The sequence below is a fragment of the Perognathus longimembris genome, chromosome 6, assembly GCF_023159225.1.
Source record: "Perognathus longimembris pacificus isolate PPM17 chromosome 6, ASM2315922v1, whole genome shotgun sequence".
Lineage (NCBI taxonomy): Eukaryota > Metazoa > Chordata > Mammalia > Rodentia > Heteromyidae > Perognathus > Perognathus longimembris.
Genome location: NC_063166.1, coordinates 66,564,087 through 66,579,565, shown reverse-complemented (window position 1 = coordinate 66,579,565; position 15,479 = coordinate 66,564,087). Strand labels below are relative to the sequence as shown.

Genomic DNA, 15,479 nt, shown 5'->3' with positions numbered 1-15,479 from the left:
CATCTATCAATATTATTTTATATTAAAGCCAGGCATAATATATTGCCAGCTCTCCCCCAATGTCCATCCTCTCCTTTTTAGTAAAGCAACCCCTGACTTTCAGCCATGATCAGAATAAAGGAAAAGTCCCCAGCCTACCTTGCAGCTAGGTTGGGTCAGAGTGAGAGCTGGCCAATGCACTGGAGTGAAAAATGACACATGCAACTTCTGAGTGGTATTCTTAAATGGAAAGGTGTGGTGCTGAATTTCTTCTACCCTTTCCCTGATGGCTGGAATGAGGACTTGATGGAGGGAAACGAAGCAGTTCTTCTTCAAGCAGAAGCTTCAGATGAAGCTTCTGCTGACGATGGCGGAGCACCAAGTCAAAAGGACCCTAGCCCTCAGCGTTGAGTCTCACAAAGCTGCTACACATAGCTGCTGATTTTGACCTTTGCATAGAAAAGAAATCAATGCTTCTCTGAAGGTATAGCTCAAGCGCTGAAATGTCAGCCTAGCAAATGTGAGGTCCTGAGTTCAAGCCACAGTATCACCAAGAAGAAAGGAGAGAAGAGCAGGAAAGAGGGAAGGGAGGGAGGAAGGAAAAAGAAAGACATCAACATCTATGTTTTGGAATCTTTGTTCTTTGTATATGAGGTGAGCACTTTACCACTAGGCCATATTCCCAGCCCATACTTGTTCTTTGTTAAGACAGATTAATTCATATCTCTACAGCCCAGGTGATGTTATGAGTACTAGTTAATCCATATCCATGAAGGGGCTTTTAGGCTGATTATAGTACTTTGCTCCTGTGAAGAATACAACATGGCTTTAATTTTGCCCAGTTCTCACCAGGAGGGAGAGGCATTTCTGGCATGGGCGCTGGCCATTCTCCAATACACTCATCTTGTACTGTGCTGAGACGACTGCTACTCATTGTCCTTGGGCCCAGCCAACCTCAGAGCAATGCCCTCTTGTTCTATTTGACTGCCCATGGCCCTGCTGATAAAAGGAGTCTCATCTCCTCCTCAGGGATGTCTATTTCTACTCCTGTAGCTCAGTGGCTGCCTTCTCCTGAGTGCAGCCAGACATGAAGCTTCTTTTCTTGCTTCTTGCCATCCTTCTGGCCAGGGAACCAGTGGTGTCGGGTAAGTTGGCCTCTCCCAAGGGTTTGAATCCTGAGGCAAGGCTTCTTCCCTTTCCCTCATTTCCTTCCACTTCCCTCTCATTGGGCAGCATCCAGATCTGTCATTTTCACACACCTTTGTAGGCTTCCCCAAGACCCTGTCACACTGGTATCTCTCCCCGATCCCTTTTGCTAAGTGATGGTCTGGGGGTAATTGGAAGTTTGGAGCCTCTGAGACTTCATAGCATTGGGGTGGGAGCTTAGGAGAAGGTATAGAGGCAAAGGACTGGGTGAAGGAGCTTTACACACATTGAACACGATGCCTGTGAGACTCTCAGCACAACCTTTGGTCGATGAAGACAAGATTATTCTACTACCTTGCCTGAGGAGAAATTTTCAAATAAACCTGTGAAAGGAACTTATTAAGAGATTATGCTGAAGAGATGGGGGAGCCTCTTGAGGCTGGGGTACAGAGGGAAGAAGATGAGCTGGAGGTGAGGACCCGGGATTTCCTGGTGGCCTGGAAAGGTAGAGGGGTGAGATTTTTAGCTTGTGTGGAGGTGGTGGACATGAGGGCTGGGCTTGGGCTGAGACCGAGTCAGGGTCTGACGGTGTTTGTGCTTGGCTTGGTGATGAGAAGCTGCTGGGAGTTGCAGTTGGTGACCTGATTAGATTTGGGTCTGGCTTGGGGTTGAGGCTCAGGCAGGCTTGGGGAAGAACTGGGTGGGTACAAGGTGAAGGAGGACTGGAGACGGGGTTGGGACTGGAGAGGAGACTTGGCGGGTTTCTGTTGCAGGGCCAGGCTCCCAAGAACAGGCCCGGCCTGTTGTAACCGCGGCAAATCTCCCCCACTTCCATGGTGACAGGAGGACATTGTCCCTTTTCAATGATCATTATTCCCACTCCACTAGGTGGGACCTTCACTAGCACCATTTTATCCCCAAATAACACAAGAGATGTTGGGGACTAGGAAGACAGAAGGGAGAAAGGTCCAAAAATGTCTTCCTGGTATCTTTGGTGTTGGTAGCTTAGAGCACTCGATTCAGTTCCCTCTCCTTCAAGGTTTCTTCTTACCTTTCTGGGACCTGGCTTAGCATTACTCCTGGGATCTCTCTCTCTCTCTCTCTCTCTCTCTCTCTCTCTCTCTCTCTCTCTCTCTCTTTCTCTCTCTCTCTCTTTCTCTCTCTCTCTCTTTTTCTCTCTCTGCTTTCATCCTGCTGCACCTTCCCTGTCTGCTCTTGTCTCTCCACTTGGGTGATACTACCATTTGCTCTGTGCTCTTCCCATACCTGCAGCCCCGTGTTGGCAGGACGGGCACTGCCGGCTGGTGTGCCAGGATAATGAAGACAGCGTCATACGCTGTGCAAATCGTAAACGGTGCTGCGTCCCCACTCGCTACCTAACAATCCAGCCGGTAACCATCCACAAAGCCCTCAAATGGACCACTCCAAGGATGCCTACCACAGCCCAGAAGAAGAAGAAGCGGAAAAGAGCTCATGCGTAGAAAACACGCTGTGTCAGGTCTCTTTGGCATTCATACTGGAGGGGGGAATGAAGAGTTAAAGTAAACCCCATTTTCATGCAACCCCCGTTTTGTTGTCTCTTTAAACTATGAACAAACCCAGGGCAAGCTTATTAGGGACCAGAACTCTAGGGTCAAGAACTCTAACCGCCTGGGAATGCTTAACTCTAACCGCCCCCAAAATGCCTCGAGCCCCGAGCCAATCAGATTTGTACCCTTGTCCTAATCTTTCTTATCTTGCTTGCTTGAACACCTGATTGCTGTAGCTTTGTTTTTTGTCTTGCTTGAACACCTGATTGTTGTAACTTTGTTTTTTGCCTTTATAAGCCCTGTGAAATCGCAGCTCGAGGCTGCCTCCTAACCTCCGCTGTGTCGGTGGGTAGGACAAGGCCCGAGTTGCAGCTCGTCTGAATAAAGTCTTGCCTTGCTTTTGCATTTCGGACCGTCTGAGTCTCGGTGGCCTTCTTGGTGGTCTTCTTGCGACTTGGCATAACAATACCTTTCATTAAAGCAAACGAACTTGTTTGTGTTTATCAATCATGCAGGATGCCTCAAATGGCTTCCTTTTGGAGGTGGGGAGATGGCAGGATGGGTTTAAGAGATGTAAAACTTCAGATACTCCTTTATAGTCACCTTGATTTTCCTTCTTCAACCTGTTATAGTCACAGGTTATTCTGTCTGTCTACCTATTGAGGAGGAGATTCCATGTCCCTCCAAGAGTCCACCACTCATAGACAGTCTCAAGCAAAAAGCTGGATTTATGGGGGAAGCGAAAAGTGAACTGACCAGCCAGGGATGCAGCACAGACTCGGGAGCTGAAACTGAGACAGTGAAAAGTGGGCTGACTGGCCAGGGACACAGTGCAGACTTGGGAGCTGCCACTGTGACCCCGAGCAGTCCTCAAATTGGGGTTTATAAAGGTAAAAGCGTAGCACAGATGTAGGAGGTTGATGCAGGGGGGAGGGCAAGAAACAAGTTAAACAAGCCATTTACAGAAGCAGAATTTTGGGGTCAGGTTGACCTAATCTACTCCCCCCAACATTTCCTACCATGTTTCCCTAGTCAAGATGAAATCAGCTGTACTCCCTACAACATTTGAATGGTATTGTATTTTTAACTTCAATGTCTGCATGTTCATCACTGTTATGTAAAAACACAATTATCATTATCCAGGGCCTCACCGAAATTATTAACTCTATGTGTTTCAGGTTTTTTCCCCCATTTTTTGTGGATACCTTGAGATTTTCTACATGAACCATTATGACATCTGCAAAGAGAGACAGTTTTATTTCTCCATTTCTAATCTGTACACCATTTATTTTACTCTCTTGCTTTAATGCACTGGCTAGAGCTACTGAAAATTAAAAGGATCAGCTGGGCACTGGTGGGTCACATCTGTAATCAGAGCTACTTAGGAGGCTGAGATCTGAGGATCATGGTTCAAAGTCAACCTAGGAAGGACAGTCTGAGAGACTCTTATCTTCAGTTAACAACAACAACAACAACAACAAAGGCTGGAAGTAGAGCTTTAGCTCAAGGTGGAGTACGAGCACAAGCATGCGTGTGCGCACACGTGCGCGCGCACACACACACACACCAAAATAAAAAAAAATATCAAGAATCACCTAAGTAATTTGTTGCTTATCATTCCTCAGGTCTTGAAGTCCCTGCCCTGTTTATCATCATTCTCTTCACCTTGCAGAATATATATATATATTTTTTTTTTGGTTATGGGGCTTGAACTCTGGGCCTGGGTGCTGTCCTTGAGCTCTTCAGCTCAAGGCTAATGCTCTACCACTTGAGCCACAGTGCCACTTCTGGCTTTCTGGTGGTTAATTGGACATAATTGTCTCACAGACTTTCCTGCCCCAGCTGGCTTTGAACTGCGATCCTCAGATCCTAGGATTACAGGCATGAGGCACCAGTGCCCAGTGGTTTATATTTACTTTATGTACAATGACTCAAGTTTTAAAAGATTGTCAGTAGGGAAATAGGAAAAAGGATATTTCCTCTATTTTACTGAACATGGTAGTTGCCTCATCCTTGAAGTTTTACGCTATCCTCCCTGACTGTCAGATATATAGCTTGGCTAAGAGGAAATGTGTCGGGATCTGATGGATCCCTTTCTCCCCGATCTCCCGGGAAAAAATGCTTGAACCCTAAAATCTATGAAAGAGCACTCGGCCTTGCCTTCTGCCGGCAGAAGGCCAAGGCGTACTCTCATGGACTTGTGCTAAGTTGAGGAAAGGTTGCTGAAGCCTCCCCTCCCCCCAGTCCCCTCACATGTTACCAGGAGCAGGAGCGGAAAGAAGGCATCAGGGACAAGCTGCGATGGTGGGACGCATCTCAGCCCCCAGAGGCCAGGCCAGAGAAATTTATTACGATGACAAAGGCGGAAGGGGAAGGACTTGGGGTGACTGACTGATTGGCTGACTGAACTGCCACTCAAGTGATATCCTGGAACTTCCTTTGTGGGCTGGGCAACCCTATCATGGTGGCATGCATGTGTTCGCCTCCCAAGGGGCGGGGGGCTTCTTTTCCGGTTGAGGCCGAAAGGTGGGAGGGGCTCCCTCCCACACTGTCCCAGGGCTGGGGGAAGGGCAGCGTCTCGCTCTTGGCGCCCTTCCTCCACCAAGGCCAAAACAGTCCCCAACAGAAATGAATCATTACTCTTTTCCTCTCCAGAGAGACATTACCTTCTCTGATGCATGGTCAATTGCTGCAGCCAGTAGTGGTGGGGTATTTAGGTATCTAGAAGGGGCATAGAGTCATATCACAAAGACACAAGGACAGTCTCAAGAAATCACAGCTAGGGAACAGGGGACATTTCGTCTCACAGGACAAAGGGTCCTAGTTCTTCTATTATCCGGCACGATATAAGTAGAAAAGGCAGTGAATATTGGGCATAACTTGTGATGGCTTAGGTAAGTTTCTTATTCCAAAACAAGGTAGACACTTTTCGTAGTAACAACAATAACAACTACAAGCGGAGCATAACACTCATGAGCCACATACTTAAGTAGGGCTGTTTCTGCATCGCAATCTTGGATAAAGGCCAGGCTCACTGTGCTCCTGTGCATGCCTCTGCACTCTGCCTCGGTGACCCTGGTCATGTAGGTGTTCTTGGCATTGTCCCTCGGCACCCAGTCAAGTGTGCCTCCAGCCTTGCTTAAGGGGAATGGTGGGCCCCGGCAGTCAACAGTAGACTCCTTCTTGGAGAAAGAACAAAATGAATAGCCTTATTTCTGTTGCGCAAATCATCGCCCACACTGTCTATAGTCTTACTAGAGGATATGCTTTTGAAGTGAAGATGAAGATACTAACTACTCCTTATGAGAACCACTGGCCAAGAAATACCTTGCATGCTGGTGAGCACCATTCTCAAACTCTCTGGGGACCCTGCTGGCAGCCATCCTCATCAAAACGCATGCGTGTGTCTGGTTTTCATCCATGGAAACCACAGGAAGCCATTGTTGTTGTTGTCTTCTTTCTTTCTTTTTTTTTTTTTTTTTGTCAGTTGTAGGGCTTGGACTCAGGGCCCCCGTGCTGTCCCTGAGCTTTTTCTCTCAAGGCGAGCACTCTACCACTTTAAGCCACAGTACCACTTCTGGTTTTTGAGTGGTTAATTGGAGATGAGTCTCATGGACATTTCTGCTGGCTTTGAACTCAGATCTCAGCCTCCTGAGTAGCTAGGATTATAGGCGTGAGCCTGCTCAGTTCCCAGCCTTTTTTTTTTTTTTTTTTTTTTTTTTTTTGCCAGTCCTGGGGCTTGGACTCAGGGCCTGAGCACTGTCCCTGGCTTCTTTTTGCTCAAGGCTAGCACTCCGCCACTTGAGCCACAGCACCACTTCCAGCTTTTTCTGTTTATGTGGTGCTGAGGAATTGAACCCACATATGTGAGGCAAGCACTCTACCACCAGAGAAGCCATCCAGCCTTTTTTTAAACCATAAAATTCTAATTTATTTCTTTAAATGTCTTTTAAAGTTAAAAAATGTTGTGTGTGTGTGCTGATAATGAAGGCCTTTCACTCTCCCTTAGCTTTTTGTATTCAAGGTTAATGCTCTACCATTTGAATCACACCTCCATTTCTGGCCTCTTTTTTTTTTTTTTTTTTTGGCCAGTCCTGGGCCTTGGACTCAGGGCCTGAGCACTGTCCCTGGCTTCTTCCCGCTCAAGGCTAGCACTCTGCCACTTGAGCCACAGTGCCGCTTCTGGCCGTTTTCTGTATATGTGGTGCTGGGGAATCGAACCTAGGGCCTCGTGTATCCGAGGCAGGCACTCTTGCCACTAGGCTATATCCCCAGCCCCATTTCTGGCCTTTTGCTGGTTAATTGGAGATAAAAATCTCTCATAATCTTCTTCCCAGGCTTGCTTTGAACTACAACCCTCAGACCTCAGTCTCTTGAGTAGCTAGGATTACAGGTAGGAGTTACCTGTGTAAGCTATAAGGACCTTCCCCACTCCCTAGTGGTTTCAAGACTAGAATAGAATCAGTTGACAGGCTTGCACCATAATCCAATTTTTCTTGACTAAACCTTGAACACACATGAACATACAAGGGTAGGATTGGCAGGAAGTGTAGCATATCAGTATAATATCTAGCAAGTATGAGGTACCCCGGTATTAATAAAAGAAAACAGAACTACAGGGAGAGATGGCTCCTCAGTTGTGAGTAGAAGTCATAGTATAGACTATGGTGAGGAATATACTTTTAACTTAGGAATGAACCAATTTATTCAGGAGATATTCCAAGAACAACGCACAGATCCGCATCCCAAGTCATAAAAGGCACAAGGAAATGAAGGCACCATGAATTAAGGCCAGCAGAGACGTCAGGCTAGTGACAAAAACTAGGCTATCAGAATAATTATGAGTAGTAGACAAATCTGAAAAAAGTAAATCCATGAGGCCCAAATTTCCCATCACAAGTAGAAAATCATCTAAACTCCTTGAATAATAACAGAATTGTGAAGACACCTTCCGATGTTAGGCAGAAGTGGTCTGCCGTAGGCTAGAACTGGGCAGGCCTGGGAGACTGATCCTTAGTCACTTATGGCACCCACTTCCTTTGTCCCATACTAATGTATCATGAGAAATTCCCATGTCTAGCTAGTGAGGGAGAAGAGAAAACAAAGTCAGAGTTTTGACGTGGTCCACATCATATGCCAGGGTGCCAGACAGACAGAAATGTCCCATTGCATTCTGATGTAGAGGTCCATCTGAAAAAAAATTAGGGACATTCTTCCGGAGGAAGGGAGGATCATCTAAGATATGGCTCTCACAGATGGTGGAAATGGGTTGGATGGATACGGGCATGAAAAGAACAAGGTTACAAGATAGGTAACTATGAAAGGATGGGCCTCTCCAAAAGGGATCAGGGTGGGAGAGTATTTTTATTTGGGAGGCGAATAGCACTCGCAGTAATCTAATAGACAAATGACCCATCTTTCCCATCTTGAGGGGTCATCAGCAGACAATGGAACCCATAGTTCCATTTTCTCTTCGTTGGTATTGGGGTACCTCATGCTTGGTAGGCAGATTCTCTATTCCTGGGTTACAGCTCTATCCAGTTCGGCTCAGCTCTATACTTGGATGTGTATATGTGACCAAGATTTGGTCAAATAAATGTGCTTTCAGGCTTTGAATTCCCTCTATTTCAATCTTGAAATAATGACCAAAACAACAAACAAACAAAAAGAGATCTCATAGCTGTAAGCAGGCGATGAGAAAGGGTTCTAAGTCAAGTTATGTAAAAGGAAATTGGATGTTTTTTGTGGGAGGTGTTTGCTGAACTATAAAGCTTTTTTCCCCTCTGATATCAGCACATATTTCCATGAGCTAAGTATTTAGAATTTTGGCGTTGGCCAGTTATGCTCTTACTAATGGCATGACACATAAGGAATAACTCTGTTATTCCTAAAACATTTGCTAGGGAAACAGTGAAAGCTGCAGGTTGGCATACTTTACCTAAGTGATTACAGCCACTGGCAAATAAGGAACCCTAAAAATATGGGTTAAATCTTGTTGTGGAAGTGATTTGACATTTTAAGACCAGCCTTGAAGAAATTATTATTGAAAATAGTGGACACTTGAGACTCTTTACACAACTACTTTTACCTAGAATTACACTTTGGTGGAGGAAAGGGTCATGGTATTTTCAGAATAATCAAGAATAATCAATTATCTGTAGGACTTCATCCATCTCTCAGGATATACGTGAGTGGCAGCCACCTACGATGAGCTATGATGAATCTCTGGGTCAGGGGTTTGAGTCTCATGTTTCCTATCAGATTTTCCCCCATCGTCCTTTTGTTTGTTTGCTTCAAAGTTGTCTGTAGTGAGAATCATTTTCATCATGTCTGTAAAATCATAGTAGGTAGTGGTGGTTGTCTGCATGTCCTCATAGAACACTGTAGGGGCTGGCAGACGTGTATCATCAAACATTGTGGTGGTTATCAGATAGAAAGAATCGTAGAAGGCTGTGGTAGTTTTCTGTTTGTAGAAGGCTGTGGTAGTTTTCTGAGTAACTTTGCTGATTCTAAAGCCTCGATTGGATGAAATGCAGCAGACACGACGGTTCTTACATATTTCTCGTGTCAGCTCTCCATCTTGACATTTTTTCCTGCACTGTCCCGATTTGTTCCAGCATTTCTTTTCACCACTATAGGCTAAATGACCAAAGGAAAGACCACTGGTTTTAGGTTACTGATGTTCTCTGTGTTACCATAGGATTGGATATCTGTCATCCCATAATAATATCAAGCTTCATAATAACATGATGGATGCTAATCTCCCAGTTTGGGCCTGTTTGCCCGGATATCTAGTCTTGACCTCCCACTTGCCCATGTTGAACTTTTCTGAAAGTGAGATGGATGTTTATCATCAATGGAAAGACACTTTATGGCCTTAAGAAATTGTGTGTGTGTGTGTGTGTGTGTGTGTGTGTGTGTGTGTGTGAGAGAGAGAGAGAGAGAGAGAGAGAGAGAATTCTAATAAAATGACCTGGGTGTTGTGTCAAGCTACTCACATCAAGAAATTAATCTGGTTACTATAATTGAATTCTTCATATTGGTTCCATTTCTTTAAATACATTCCACTATAAAATGTATATACACATGAGCATGTATTATTTATGTTCATAAGACAAATAATAATCATGTACCTGCATGTTAATTAAGAAATAGAGGGCTGGGAATATGGCGTAGTGGTAAGAGTGCTTGCCTCATATACATGAAGCCCTGGGTTAGATTCCACAACACCGCATATATAGAAAATGGCCAGAAGTGGCGCTGTGGCTCAAGTGGTAGAGTGCTAGCCTTGAAGCAAAAAAAAGAAGCCAGGGATGGTGCTCAGGCCCTGAGTCCAAGGCCCAGGAGTGGCAAAAAAAGAAAAAAGAAAGAAAGAGAGAAATAGAACATTGACTAGAACCTTGGGTTAGTGTAGACATTCCTATGAGATCCTCGTATGTGGGTTAGGCTGATGCTTTTCAAGCCCTCATGTGCATAGAAGTCTTGCTAAATGGCAGATTTAGATTCAACTAATGGGGCAAGGCCTAGCTTTTGCATTCTCTAACAACTTTTAAAAAGATGTCTATATTTATGATCTAAGATTCCACATTCTGTAGCAAATTATCAGGCCATAAAAGTATCTTGAGGTCTGGGATTGTGGCTTAGTGGTAGAATGCTTGCCTAGCATGTATGAAGCCCTGGGTTCGATTCCTTAGCACCACATAAACAGAAAAAGCCGGAAGTGGTGCTGTGGCTCAAGTGGTAGAGTGCTAGCCTTGAGCAAAAGGAAGCCAGGGACAGTGCTCAAGCCCTGAGTACAAGCCCCAGGACTGGCTGGAAAAAAAAATCTTGAGAAGACCCAAATGTTCAGTATCATACATTCTATGTTTTCTAGTCAAATTCAACAAACTAGGATAAAAAAATTCCTTATAATTAGAAATTAGATAATGCAGTTAAGAATAAAACTTAGATAAGAAGAGTAGTGGCAAAACTCAGGTTTCTAGAAAGACTGAATAAGGAAAACAGAGCAATAAAAATAAAATACTGTGAAACAACACAGTAAGAATATATTCAATAGGGTCAGCAGCCCAGAACATCAATGAGATGTGTGTGTGTGCGCGCAGATGTGTGTGTCCTGGCACTTGAACTTGGGGGCTTAGGCACTGTCCCTGAGCTTTTGTGATCAAGGCTAGCACATTAGCACTTGAGCCACAGCTCTACCTTCAGCATTTTGGTGGTGAATTGGAGATAAAAGTCTCCCAGATTTTCCTGCCTGAGCTAGCTTTGAATCTCAGTGCTCAGGTCTTAGCTTCCTGAGTAGCTAGCATTATAGACATGAGCCACTAGTGCCCACCTTGGAATGAATTTCTAAACTTACCTTTAACCCAACCATTCCACTTCTAGAAATGTATCTGTTTAAAATTTTTTCAAAAGATATAAATGTATTTGTACATATATGTTCACAGATATATCAGTAGGAAGTGTTCTAAATTCTTATATATAAATTAACAGTTTTTCTCACAGTGGAACTTTACAAATTTGTAAAGAATGAGGCAGATCTCAAATGGGGATATGGAAAGATGGCCATAATATATTAAATGAAAGAAGGACTCCTTGTCACCATGTGTAGTATATTTTCTTTCTATGGAACAGCAATACCTGGACTCACTTTTATGTTGAATTTGATCATACATTGAAATGTGTCTTGAAAGACATACAAGAAAGAATGGTGGGTGGGGGTGCAAACAGACCCTCTTCATGTTCAAAGCTCTGATTGTGCCTTTAGGTATATTTTTAAAAATGCAGTGGTGATCAAAGCTTAGACTTTATCGTTAAGAGAAGAAAAGTCCATTCTTTCTTCCATATAAAGCTCGGGAGATATTTTCTGACCTGCTTGTCAAATTGCCAACCAAAAGATTTCATTGCAAGCTACCACAAGACTTTCAAAAAGGCCAAGAAGACATAGGGGCTTGAGCTTTGGGAGTCACTCAGAAAAGAGAATCAAAGCAAGTCAAGCTCTCACTTGGATTCCTTAGGTGGTAACTGGGAACCACGGACAACTCCAGACACTGGGACCATCTTGTCTAGCAAGGATAGCTTGCCTGGCCCCTGCCAGGGCTCTAATCCAATGTGGAACCTAGAGAGCTGCTCAGGTGGGAGAGAACAGGTCCACCCTGCAATTCCCTGGGCCAGGATCCCATTCTATCTTCATTTCTGTAGCTTGGGGGGTGTGGTGGGGGGTAAGGAGGGGTTCTGATTACCTGGGGTCACTTGGGGCAGGAATGCAAGAATGGTGAGAGCCAGCAACAGAAGTCTCATGGTCCTCGGGATGAAGAAGGCGGTAAATGCCAGGAATCCCGAACGCTGCTTGCAGTGAGAATCTGATCAAAAGTTTTATGGCCCTTTTGGTGGTGGGGGCAGAGAGATGGTCACTGAACCAGACCGAGAGGTAAAAATGTACCCATGCGAAACTTCCGTCTGTTGGTTGTGACTTCAGCATCTGGTCTCACACTGGGAGGATATGCAGAGGGCTGTAAGTCATAGGCTTTGAGGCAGTGTTTGGAGGAGACCTGGAGAGGGAGAACTCAGAGACTAGGGTATTTTGGGGGTGGGGGGGTTCTTCAGAACTATAAGCAGGTTCCTACCCTTACTCATAATAAAATAAAAGCCTGAGTTTGAGCTTTCTCTTCTTCTGTGTCCCTCTGCATTTAATGGGGAGATTTCTAAGTAGGGACAAGGCCTCTCATTTTTGAACCTTCAGGGGAAGAAAGCATGTTCTCAGTGAAGATATTTTAGAATAATATCCATATAGAGGCCAAATCACTCCAATATATTCTCTCAGGGAAAGTGATTTGTTCACTAACTTGCAGCAGAATTTGAAGATCATTGGTAAGAGGACTCAAATAGGTTATAATGGGATGCTAATCTGTGTCATCCAGAACACTCCCTTGCCTAAGACAGCTCCATAGTAACCTTACAAGTTACTTTTTTGTTGTTGGTTGTGGGGCTTGAACTCAGGGCCTGGGCGCTAAACTCTTTTTGCTCAAGGCTAGCACTCTACCACTTGAGTCACGGCACCACTTCCAGCCTTTTCTGAGTAGTTTACCAGAGGTAAGAATCTCATGGAGTTTATAGCCCGGGGCTGACTGGGAACCATGATCCTCAGATCTCAGCCTCCTGAGTAGCTAAGATCCCCAGCCCTTGATGCTGCTTTTGACAACGGCAACCTGGGGCACAGGAGGTCTGGGTATTGTCTGTAAAGGCCGAGGAATTTCAATCTATCTTTGGGATGCAGGACCCTGCTGTGACCTTCAGAGTTAGCCTAGTGCCTTCAAGCTTGAGCCACAGTGCTACTCCTGCTCCCTCTGTTTTACTCAGTTCTAGAAGTCTCTGTAAAGCTGGAGAGAAATAGCTGGCTTTCTGGGACGATTGGCCTCACCTGGAAGACTGAGCAAGGCTGCCGGGCTCTTTTGGACCGACCCATGGGAAGTGCCTAGGATGGTGAGATGGCGACAGGCTTTCCCCGCCTTTCACGTAGTAACCACAGAGCTTCCTCATTATGGGATGGCTGCCAAGGCTGACCTTGTGATGCTGGGCGGGGATTGTGGGGGACACGTTTGCCATCTGGTTTTCTGTTCTATCTTGTCAGTAGGCATTGGAGAGGTGGGGAGGGAGAATTGTCTTTCCACCTGTGTCCTGCTGTCCTTGTATCACTGGGCAGCCTTACATTGTCTCTTCACCTCAGCAGCAAATGCTTTCCATCTCCAGCTCTGCCCTCCTCCTCGCTCCCCCCCCGCCCCCCGCGCCCCAGCAGTCATAGAAATTTTTGTCCTTGTGCCTCTTTGTAAGAACATGTGGTATGGAGATGTGGTTCAAGTGGTTAAAGCATCTGTCTAGCAAGTGTGAGGCCCTGAGTTCAAACGCCAGTACTTCAGACAGACAGACCCAGGCTAAAAAATAAGAATGGAATCTGTAATTCTCAAGGATCACATCCTTGTCTGTCTCCAAGGAAGACATGCAAAGATCAATGCTAATATGGTATTCTTGGGGTCCTAAGTAGCCGTTAGATTGAACTTCCCTTAGGGGAACCAAAAGAGCTCTTCCATCTCCATGGTTCTTATGCTGGAACATTTATTTGAGATTCTTTTTTTCCCCTTTTCTTGTTCTTTCCTGGGTTCTCTACCCCCAACACACATATTCTCAGATATGACCAAAGTATGAACAAAGCTAGGACCAACAAAATAACTCATGGAGTCTACAAAACACCAATACCACCCTTGTCGTTTATGTCTTCTCTGTACCCACTATATATATATATAGCCCTGGGGCTTGAACTCAGGGCCTGGGCGCTCTCCCTGAGCTTCTTTAGTTCAAGGCTAGAGCACCTGAGCCACAGCACCACTTCTGGCTTTTTCTTATTATGTGGTACTGAGGAATCGAACCCAGGGCTTCATGCATGATAGGCAAGCACTCTGCCACTACACCATATTCCCAGCCTCCTCCTCCTCCTCCTCCTCCTCCTCCTCCTCCTCCTCCTCCTCCTCCTCCTCCTCCTCCTCCTCCTCCTCTTCCTCCTCCTCCTCCCCCTCCCTCCCCTCCCCCTCCTCCTCCTTTCCTTTTTAAAATCTGCAGTGTAGACTTTAGCCTCAGGGTATCATACTTTCTAGGCTGGCACTTTATTTCTGAGTCGTGCCTTTTTTTTTTTTTTGGTACTGGTTATTTTTGAGATCTTGCTTCTGGCCCCGGTACCTGCCTAGACTGCAATCTGCCTATTTTAGGTTTTCTGTTGATACAGGTTAATAGGAACACAGGGAATGGTGGCTTGTGCAGCTTGCAGACGGCAGGATAAGCTAATGAACTAAAACTTGCTTGACAGTGAAATGGGGGCATAGGGCTACAAAAGCAAAAGGAAGTAAGGAGGATAAAAGCATGAAGAAATAAGGATAGGACAATAAGCCTTTGTTGTCACAGCCTTACAGGAAACAGATGCCTGCCAATAAGAAAGCCATTCAATTCTTTTTTTTTTTTTTGGCCAGTCCTGGGGCTTGGACTCAGGGCCTGAGCACTGTCCCTGGCTTCTTTTTGCTCAAGGCTAGCACTCTGCCACTTGAGCCACAGCGCCACTTCTGGCCGTTTTTTTTCTGTATATGTGGTGCTGGGGAATCGAACCTAGGGCCTCGTGTATCCGAGGCAGGCACTCTTGCCACTAGGCCATATCCCCAGCCCCCATTCAATTCTTAATATTCAACCCAAGGCCAAGCTCTAACAAAGAAGATGCCGAGATGGCAGAGATACACTAAACTGCCATCTTCCTCATGGAATTTCTCTGTCACTACTCTCTTTCTCCGCCATATTTATTTTCTGGTAAACTTTCCCATCACTGTTAGCTGCCCTTAACTTTCAGGAAGTGCTTGGTGTGTCGGTGGAGAAGTTAGGGATTAAGTATGTCTTATTCTGACTTGGACTCCTCAAATCTCGACACCACTAAAACTGGGATGGCAGACATGGGCCACCATACTTTATACAGTGGCAGAACCTTTCTTTCCTTTCATTATGCCCCTTACAGCATTTTATAACTTAGACAATTAAGAGAATTAAGGATTCTTTTGCTCTGGAGTAGAGTAGCAGGAGATCCTTCTCCTTTCAGTATACACGGTGCTTATTATAAAACCCCACCCTCTATGGCCTTCCTTGATCACACGATCAGAACTTTGACCTCTCAGAGCCAACTGACAGAGTGCACAGGCATTGCCTTGGTCCAAGATCATTGTCTTCAGAGAGTGGCAGCCATCTTTTACCAGCCGTGGCATTCGTACGATGTACTTTCTCACTTCGTTTATGTCATCT

General features: G+C 45.2%; 1 protein-coding gene across 1 annotated transcript; it reads left to right on the top strand.

Annotated features, from left to right (window-relative positions):
* Nucleotides 1-1,066: 1,066 nt before the first annotated feature.
* Nucleotides 1,067-2,606, top strand: LOC125353729 (beta-defensin 121-like). The gene is made up of 2 exons (XM_048349386.1): nt 1,067-1,124; nt 2,398-2,606. The coding sequence occupies exons 1-2, from the start codon at nt 1,067-1,069 to the stop codon at nt 2,604-2,606; spliced, it is 267 nt and encodes an 88-aa protein (XP_048205343.1).
* Nucleotides 2,607-15,479: the final 12,873 nt, after the last annotated feature.